The 9861-nt window shown below is 60.5% G+C and overlaps 1 protein-coding gene across 1 annotated transcript; it reads left to right on the top strand.

Moving 5' to 3' along the window:
* The first annotated feature begins 4072 nt into the window (after nt 1-4072).
* Nucleotides 4073-7837, top strand: ZIC2 (Zic family member 2). Its single transcript, XM_052705941.1, has 3 exons — nt 4073-5116; nt 7116-7279; nt 7466-7837. Exons 1-3 carry the CDS (start codon nt 4120-4122, stop codon nt 7736-7738), a joined length of 1434 nt encoding a protein of 477 aa, XP_052561901.1. The 5' UTR covers nt 4073-4119; the 3' UTR covers nt 7739-7837.
* The last annotated feature ends 2024 nt before the right edge of the window (nt 7838-9861 follow it).

The raw sequence follows: 9861 nt of genomic DNA, 5'->3' as shown, positions 1-9861 counted from the left end.
GGGCTGCGCCCGAGCTGTGCCGCGGGGCCGGGTGCGCAAAGTGCACGCAAAGTGCGCGGCCGCGGGCGCTGCCCTTTGCCTGGCAGCGGCAACTTTCTATATATACGTATAGACGTCTATAAATACAGCAATAAAATATGATTGGCAAGAGAGAGAGGCGCTCCTTCCTGCCTCGAGAGCAGGTTTGAGGGGGGAAGAAAAAAAAAAAAAAAAAGGGCTTTTAAAAGTTGCGGCTTTGGCTGAGATTTTCACGATTTCCCTTTTCCCTTTCACATGGCGCTGCCCCTGGAGCCGACAAAGAGCTGCTGTCCCGAGGTGCGTTTCACAGAGGGAGCTGCAGCACCGCACATGTGGGCTTCACGGGTCAGAGGTCGGACGGCCCCGGAGTGCGGAGCTCGGCCCCATCAAAGCCGACTGCAGCTCCGTATCGCGCCATGAGAGCGGCGGGCGGATGGCGGCTGCGGCACGGACAGCGCTGCAGTGCTTCTCCCGACCCCGCGCTCCCCCGCTCCGGCCTGACTGCCGCTGTCTGGCCCCGCCGCAGCCCCTTGGGCCGGGGTAGGGGTGCGAGGAGGCACGGCGGGGCTACGAGAGGCACGGAACTGTGCCCCTTTCCCGGCTCTCTCCGCGTTAGCAGCCAGCAACGGTAGGAGCTGTATTAAAGAGAAATTTGGAACACTTACAGAAGGAGGGTGCTCCCAGCAGGGATCCTGCAGGTCAGGAGTGGCCAGAAACCTGCTGGGAAAAAAAGAATAAAAATTAAAATTAAAATCAGACTTGAAGTTTTGTTCACGAAGGAGAGCTCTGGCCCGGCTCTGGAACCACACTCGTATTGGAGCAAGGCTCTCTGCCACCTGGGGAAAAGGGGCCGCGGTGCAGGGAGGGATAAAGAGACTCTCGGAGGATGGCCATGAGACTTTGAACTTGGAACGGGCCCGCTGCGTCCTGGGGATGCGCCGCTGGGAGGGGAATGGAGCGCGGCCGGGCTGTAATAGTGCTGGTGTGCCCCGGCAGGGAGAGAGGGGACAGGGCAGAAGAGGGAGGGGTGGGAGAAGGGAGAGGAATGGAAAGGGAAACAGGGAGGGAATGAGAAGGGAGGAAGGGAGAGGGCAAGGGAGAGATGAGATGAAAGAAAGAAAGGAAGGAAGGGAAAGGAAGGAAAGGAAGGAAGGAGAAAAAAAAGGGAGAGGTAAAGTAAAGGAAAGAGAGAAAAAAATAAAGGAAAGATAAATAAATATAAGAAAGGGGGGAAAAAAAAAAAAACAAAGGGAAGGAAAGAATAAAGAGAAGGAAGGAAGGAGAGCGAGGGGTAAATCCAGAAGGTAGACAGATATTTGTATGGACTTTTTTTTTTTTTTTTTTTTTTTTTTTTTTTCTTTCTCCAAACCAATATTTCATTTGGGGTTTTTCTCTGAGTCTTTCGGCTTCTTTTCTGATCCGAGATGCAATCACACTTTCTGCATTTTTCTGTCGGTGAAGTCCCGGCTCTTGCAGAGCGCTTTCCACATGCGGCACCGAGGCACAGCCCCGGCCTCTCCCGCACCTCGGGGCACAACTCCAGGCCCTCCTCCTCCGAAACCTGCCGAGGAAACAAAACAGTCCATCCGCCCACTGTGCCCACAGTCCGGGCTGTGCAGGGGCCGGCTGTCAGCGGGCATGGATGGAGTGGGGCTGAGGGCTGCGGGGCGGGGCGGGGGGAGGATGAAACCTCGGCCCGGGCAGAGAGCAACAGCGGGACACTGCATTTCGGACAGGGCTTGGAACATTTTAACTATTTGGTGGCAGCGATGGGGGAACCTTCTCTGACAATCTTGTACTGTAGACAGTGCTACCTTTACTTCTTTCCTTCTTTCTCTCCTTTCCTTCCTTCTTTCTCTCCTTTCCTTCCTTCCTTCCTTCTTTCTCTCCTTTCTCTCCTTTCTCTCCTTTCCTTCCTTCCTTCCTTCCTTCCTTCCTTCCTTCCTTCCTTCCTTCCTTCCTTCCTTCCTTCCTTCCTTCCTTCCTTCCTTCCTTCCTTCCTTCCTTCCTTCCTTCCTTCCTTCCTTCCTTCCTTCCTTCCTTCCTTCCTTCCTTCCTTCCTTCCTTCCTTCCTTCCCTCCCTCCCTCCCTCCCTCCCTCCTTCTTTCCTTTCTTCCTTCCCTCCTTCCCTCCTTTCCCTCCTTTCCTCCTTCCCTCCTTTCCCTCCTTCCATCCTTTCCCTCCTTCCATCCATCCATCCATCCATCCATCCATCCATCCATCCATCCATCCATCCATCCATCCATCCATCCATCCATCCTCTCTGGGTGCAGAGCAGCTGAGAGCCAGCAGTATACGGCCCACTATACCACCATAACCCTTTTAACCGCTTTTTAACGCAGAGGAAGCTGCGTTCTGTTCTACCCGTGCCCCCAGCACAACTCGTGCCCAGACGTGTTTTTATGGGGGGAGGGGAGGGAGGGGGAGAGCTGACCTGCTCGCTTTTCTATTCCCGCCGTGAGAGGATCCGGTTTGCCAATAACAATGGCGGGGCGGGGGGGCCGGGCCGGTTTGGGTTGGTTTTGTTTGTTTGGGTTTTTTGGTTTCTCTTTAAAGAACGGAACGAGAACGTAGGGCTCCCGGAACACCCGCTCCGGGACTCAGCACAGCGGAGCAGCCCCGCCCCGTGCGGGGTCCGACGGCCGCTCCGTCCCTCTCCGGCGTTCCTTTCTGTGTCCATTCCCATCTCAGTGCGTTTCCCCCCGGTCGCGACAGCAGGACTTCAGCTCAGCCCCCAGCCCCCCCAACCCCGGCCCCGCTCCCTGCTTCTCTCGTCAGCTTCGTGTGCCTGAGCCGAGAGGGGAAGGGGCTGCGGAGTGGGGGAGTGTCCCTCCCTCCGTCACCATCTGAAAAAATAATAATAATAATAATAAAAATGAAAAAATAGATATCATTTAAAAATAAATAAATTAAATATCTCCCCCTCCCCCCCGTGTTGATGCTCCAAGCCCCTCGCTTTGTTTGTTTGATCCCCAGGCACAGCGGCATCGCCCGTGCGTGCGGCTCTCCCCGCAAAACACCGCCCCTTCCCTTCGCCGTCCAAAATCCGAAGTGGCGACCGGGAAGGGGCGGAGAGGGGGGGACGACCGAAGAAGCCCCGGGCGGGCCCTCCGCTGCCGGCCGCTGTGCCTCGGGGAAGGGGCTGCGCGGCCGCTCCGCTCCGTGCCGGGCTGTGCCGGCGGGGGCCGGGCGGGGGCGGGAGGGGCGGCGGGGCCGTCGCGCTGCCATTAGCCGGGACCGGGGACGCCCGGATGGACGGGGCGGCCCGGGCCAATGAGCGGGCGCCGGGAGAGTGACCGGGAGCTGTTATAGGGGCGGTGGGAGAGAGAGGGGCCGCCAGTCCGGGCGGGGAGAGGGGGAGCGGTCGGGCGGGGAGAAAGGAGAAGGGGGAGAAAAGGAGGGGGCGAGGGGAGGGGAGAAAAATAAAACGCGGACGCCTCGGCAGCACCCGGCGGGATAAACAGCGGCGGCGGCGGGAGCGGGCGGAGAGCGGCTGAAGCTCGGAGGCCCCGCGCCGCTCCGCCGCCCCTGCTCCCCCCTCCCTCCCCCATTGTTTTTAATCCGCCCCGGACCCCCCTTCCCCCTCCCCTCCCACACCCCTCCCCGCGTTCCTTTCCTCCGTGGGAACCCGAGGCTGCCGCGAGTCCGCGCCGTGAGAGCCCCGGCGGGGCAGCGTGTGCACGCGTGTGTGCATCGCGCGTGCTTCTGTGTGTGTGCGTGTGCTTGCGCGCGTGTGTATCCGTGTGCGCGTATCCGTGTGTGTGTGCCGCAGGGAGCGGCGGGGCCGCCTCCCCCCCCCGCGTCCCCGCCGCCAGCCCCGTCCCTCCCCTGCTCCCCCTCCCCTCCCCTGCCCGCCCCCGCCTCGCCTCCTTTAATACACTTTGGTTCTCCGCTCGCCTTTGGACTCTGCGCTGCCCGGGCTCCGGCTCCGGCTCCGGCGGCGGCGGCGGCGGCGGCGGCGCGGCCGTGCGGGCGGAGGCGGGGACGCCGCGGCTGCCGGGGGGAAGCGGCGCGGGCGGCGGCGGCGGCGGCGGCGGCGGCGGCGGCCCCGCGCCGGGCGGGCGGCGGAGCGGCGGATCGGAGCGGCGGAGCGGCGCGGCCATGCTGCTGGACGCCGGCCCGCAGTTCCCGGCGCTCGGCGTGGGCACCTTCGCCCGGCACCACCACTCGGCCGCGGCCGAGATGCAGGAGCGGGAGCTGAGCCTGGCGGCGCAGAACGGCTTCGTGGACTCGGCGCACATGGGCGCCTTCAAGCTGAACGCCGGCGCCCACGAGCTGTCCCCGGGGCAGAGCTCGGCGTTCACCTCGCAGGCGCCCGGCTACCCCGCGGCCGCTCTGGGGCCGCACGCCGCGCACGTCGGCTCCTACTCGGGGCCGCCTTTCAACTCCACCCGGGACTTCTTGTTTCGCAGCCGCGGCTTCGGGGAGGCGGCGGCGGGCGGCGGGCAGCACGGCATCTTCGGGCCGGCGGCCGGCGGCCTGCACCACCCGCACACGGACGCTCAGAGCCACCTCCTGTTCCCCGGCATCCACGAGCAGCACGGCCCGCACGCCTCGCAGAACGTCCTCAACGGACAGATGCGGCTGGGGCTGCCCGGGGAGGTGTTCGCCCGCTCCGAGCAGTACCGTCAGGTCGCCAGCCCCAGGACTGACCCCTACGCTGCGGCGCAGCTGCACAACCAGTACGGCCCCATGAATATGAACGTGGGCATGAACGTGGCGGCCCATCACCACCACCACCCCGGTGCCTTTTTCCGCTACATGCGACAGCAGTGCATCAAGCAGGAGCTGATCTGCAAGTGGATCGACCCCGAGCAGCTGAGCAACCCCAAAAAAAGTTGCAATAAAACTTTCAGCACCATGCACGAGCTGGTCACCCACGTCTCGGTGGAGCACGTCGGGGGGCCCGAGCAGAGCAACCACGTCTGCTACTGGGAGGAGTGTCCCCGCGAGGGCAAGCCCTTCAAGGCCAAGTACAAACTGGTCAACCACATCCGCGTGCACACGGGCGAGAAGCCCTTCCCCTGCCCCTTCCCCGGCTGCGGGAAGGTCTTCGCCAGGTCGGAGAACCTCAAGATCCACAAACGGACTCACACAGGTAACGGGGGAAGCCGTGCGGGAACGAAGACGGGAGGGCTGAGAGGCAGGAACCGGGGGGGGGGGGGAGGGAGGGGTATGCGGATGAGGGGAAAAAAAATAAAAAAAAAATACGGGAGAAAAACAGAGAGGAGACGAATAGTGGGGAAAATCGGGGAAGGAAGAAACAAGGGAAAAAGTCGATAAGGAAATAAATAGGGAAAGAAACTGCGGAGGAAATAAATAAGGGAGGGAATTGGATGAAAATTAATAAAAGAAAAAATGAGCGAGGCAATAAATAGGGGAAAAATCGGGAGGTGAATGATAAAGGGAGAAAAAATAGCACAGAAATAAATAGGAGGAAAAAACGTAAGCGATGAAATGGACAAAGGAGAAAACCGGGGAAGGAATAAATAGGGGAGAAAATTAGGGAGAAAATAAATAGGAGAGAAAACGAGGGAGGAAGTAAATAGGAGGACAAATCCGAGAGAAAACGAAAAAAAGAGAAAATCAGCGAGGAAATAAATAAGGCAGAAAGTCGGGGAGGAAATAATCAGGGGAGAAAAGCGAGGAGAAAAAGAAGAAGTGAGAAAAGCGAGGAGGAAAAGGGACTCCCGCGCAGCTCGCCGCAGCCCCAATTCCGGCTCACGGCCGCGGGCGCTGGGCTCCGTCCGCACCGCCTCCCCACGGCCGGGAGTTCGCGGTCGTGGGAACGGCGCGGATGGAGCGGGGCCTCGGCCTGGCCCTACGGAGGGGCGGGTGGGGGTCTGCGGATGTGAAACGCGGCTCTGTGTGTGTGTGTGTGCGCCGGGAGTTGCGGAATCGCAGAGCTGTAGGATCGCGGAATTGTGGGGCTGCAGAACAGCAGGATCGCGGAATTGTAGCGTGGCAGAGATGTAGGCTGGTAGAGCTATAGGGTCACAGAACGGTAGGGTCACGGATCTGTAGGATATCGGAACTGTAGGGTCACAGAGCTGTAGGAACACGGAGTTGTGTAGCGTCTCAGAGCTGTGGGGTCACAGCACATCCAGGGCCGGGCTGGACCTGCAGCGTCCCCGAGTCCAACTCAGGGCTCCGCTTTGGGACAGAACTCGGGAACCCGCCGGATCCGTGCTGTGTCAGACAACGGGGAGAGGTTCCGTATGGATAGAGAGCCCCGGGGTCGCCCGAGCCCACTAGGAAATGCAGCACGTCCCTCGCTGGGAATGCTTTCCATTATATTTAAATGGTGTGAGCAAGGCAATAAAATTTTCTCGTTGGAAAAAAAAAAAAAGAAAAGAAAAGAAAAAGAAAAAAGCCCCAAACAAAACAAACAAAAAAAAACCCCAAAACCAAAAACAACCAACTAATCCCCCCCCCCAAAGAAAAAAACCGCAACAACAACAAAAAAGTGTTCTTAAAGTATTATCGAGCTGCTGCAGGCCGGTCGGCAGCGGCGCTTTGAATGACGGGGTGAGCGGGGCACGGCGAGGGCGGAGAGGCCGGGGCTGCCCCGGTGGGGAACGGCGAGAGCCGCGGGGCCGGGCAGAGCGAGGTGCCGTCTGTGGGTGCCCGCCGGGGCTGGGCTCGCACCGCATACTGAGCGAACGGCCGAGCGGCCCCGGGCAGCAGCAAGGAGAGCTCCGAAGCGCGGCTCCGCGGCCCTCGGCACCGCGCTTAGGCTCTGCGGACGGCCGCGAGGAGAGGCGTTTGGGTGCCGACGGCGTTCAGCGATAAGCGCTTCCTCCGGCCGACGAGGAGTTCGCGGCTCCGTAACGCCGCTTGAGAAACGCCTGGGAAAATCAAACGAAGTATTTAACGGCCTCTTCGTTTTCCCGGCTGACGCGCGCTCTTCGCCGGTGTCCGAACGAGGGGCGCTGCCCGGCCCTAAAGCTGCCCTCAGTGCCGGTTCTTTGAAGGGATGCGCGGGGCCGAAGCCGTCTCGTTTGCTTTTTCCCCCGTCTCCTCGGCCGCGGGACGCGCGTGGGGCGGGTGTCGGGGGCCGGAGGCCGAGGCCCGGTCCGAGCGCTGCTGTCTTGCAGGGGAGAAGCCCTTCCAGTGCGAGTTCGAGGGCTGCGACCGGCGCTTCGCCAACAGCAGCGACCGCAAGAAGCACATGCACGTGCACACGTCGGACAAGCCGTACCTGTGCAAGATGTGCGACAAGTCGTATACGCATCCCAGCTCCCTGCGGAAGCACATGAAGGTACCCGGCCCCGCAGCCGGCGGCGGGAGGCGGGGGGGCGGCCGCCCCGCTCCGGGCGCCCAGTTGGGGCGGCGGGCGGCGGGCGCGGGGCCCGGGGGCGGCGGGCCGGGACGGCGGCGGGGGGCGGCAGAGCCTGGGGGCCGCCCCGTCCCCCCTCCACCCGGCGCTCTTGCCTTTGCCCCCCAGGTGCACGAGTCGTCCCCGCAAGGCTCAGAGTCCTCGCCGGCCGCCAGCTCCGGCTACGAGTCCTCCACGCCCCCGGGGCTGGTGTCCCCCAGCGCCGAGCCGCAGAGCTCCACCAATCTCTCCCCTGCGGCGGCGGCTGCGGCTGCGGCGGCGGCGGCGGCGGCCGTGACAGCCGTTCACCGGAGCGGCGGCGGCGGCGGAGGAGGGAGCGGCGGCGGCGGCGGCGGCGGTCACAGCGGCCTCTCCTCCAACTTCAACGAGTGGTACGTGTAGGGCCGCCGGACTGCTCTGCGGCCCCGCCGCCGCCGCCCCTCCCGGGTCGGAGGAAGCGCTCCCGGAGCCCGCTCCGCATGGAGCTCCCCGCGCTGCCGGCCCGCGGCCGTCTGTCGGAATTCGTTTCTGTTTGGTTGGTTGTTTTTTTTTGTTTTGTTTTGTTTTGTTTTGTTTTTTTAATTATTATTTACGAACGCTTTAAACCAGCAAAAAAAAAAAAAAAAAAAAAAAAAAAGAAATTTCTATGTAACTGCGTGCTGGGAAACGCGAGGGAACAACTCACGAAAGAGAGGAACGGAAAGGAGAAGAAGAGAGGGGATAAACCAATGCTCTCGGCGCCTGGCGGAAAGCCCCGGGGGCGGCAGAGCGCGGCTCTCCCTCCGGAGCGGCGGACAAAGCAGCGCCGCGGCCCGGCCGGCCCTGCAGAGCCCGACCCCGAGAGAGAGAGAATCGGCCCTGCTTCGCCCCGAGCCCTCCCAGCCCTCCTCCTTCGATTTCCCTCCGAAGAAGCGAAGGACTTTGTTTCTTTTCTTCCTCACTTCCCCCTCTTTTTTTTTTTTTAGTTCACCCTTAAGAAAAAAAAAAAAAAAACCACAAAAAAGAAAAAAAGAAAAAAGAAAAAAAAACAAAGTAACGTGGAAGAAAAAAAAAAAAAAAAAAAAAAAAGCAAACAAAAACCACAAATGGTTTCTTTTGTACTTGTGATCTCTTGAATATCGTGTTCCTTTCGAAGAGGCGACTTGATTGTAAACCGCATCTCCACCGTACCCGGGGAAGAAGTGCCGTGCCAAAGTCCCGTCCCGCCCCGCGCTGTCCGCTGTTAGCTGGGTGCCGTGTGCTGTCGTAGTGCTTTGCCGTCCGCTCCCTTAGTCCTGGTGGGAAGGTTGTGAGGAAATCAGCGTCGTGCCGTAGGCTTCCCGTCCACCGCCCTCCTGTAAATACCCGTGACCATATTTATCCATTTGTAATTAAATTATGGTATTAACTTGCTACAGAGGAAACAGTATTTATAAAGAATGTTTCTTAACTATAAATATGTACAATTGTGAGCATAAACTGTTTCAGATTTTTTTATTTGAAGGTTTAAGTGGTTTCATCCTTTCTTGTGATATGTTTGGAGAGTAATGCGTACAGAAATATAATAAAACGTGTTGAAGCTGCACACGGGCCGTCGCCTTTTTGTGCCGAGGGCTCTCCCTGCGCCCCGGGGGAACAAAACGCCCTTCGACGGCGGCCGCGGAACGGCAAACGGAGGGGGCAACGCCGCACCCCCCGACCCCGGTGGGATCGGCCCTCCTCGGGAAGGGCCTCGCACGGAGACGCCGCGCTGCCCTCAGCAGTCCCCGATCCTCCGCCTTCTGAGGGAGGCGACGACGAAGCCGGTTCGGGCCTCAGGAGCTCGGAAGTTGCCCCGGCGCTGAGCCCCACTCCGGAACCGCGACTCGGGCCCCGGAGAGAAGAAGGCGGCCGTGTGCGAGGGCTCCAATTTCCCTCCCCTCTTCTCTCTTCGATTGTTTGGCCTTTTGAACCAAAAGCGGCTCGAGGTGTGGGATGAGCTCAGTGCGGGGCCGGAGGCGTTCCCAAGAGCTCCCATGTTTCGGGGAGACGTCGGGGCCTCCCGCGTCAATCCCGCAACGCAACGGGGAGAGGCGGCGGGCACGGGAGGGTCCTTTGGTTGTTCGGTGTTGCCCACTGCCTCCCCCCCTTCCCCCCCCGTCCAGGCCTTGATTTGGTTTTCGGGCTCTGTGCCCCGTGCTCAGGGAACGGCGGAGGAGTCCCGAGCAACGAGAATAGGATAAGTAGGGGTACGTGGAGACCTGCTCGCTTCGGGAGCATTCCACAAACGCTGGGCGAAGGGAGGAGGGGAAGGAGGGAGAAGAGGGGCCCTTCATCTCGGTGCTGCCGCAAGGTTGGGGCACGGAGCGGGAACACTGCACCCGCTGCAACCGCGCCTCTCCCAATCCGACCACCCCCCCGCGTAGCGCGGGCTCACGAGCAAGCAGACGGCTGTTAACATCCATTTATGTTCTGTAATAATATTACGAAAAAAAAAATTAAAGTTAATATGCTGTGTGCCCCTTGGTGAAGTCCGTGGGAAGATCCCTCTTCGTCCCTGAAGCCGA

The sequence above is a fragment of the Tympanuchus pallidicinctus genome, unplaced genomic scaffold (genome assembly GCF_026119805.1).
Source record: "Tympanuchus pallidicinctus isolate F22 unplaced genomic scaffold, pur_lepc_1.0 scaffold6, whole genome shotgun sequence".
NCBI lineage: Eukaryota > Metazoa > Chordata > Aves > Galliformes > Phasianidae > Tympanuchus > Tympanuchus pallidicinctus.
This window is presented reverse-complemented; position numbering and strand designations above follow the sequence as displayed.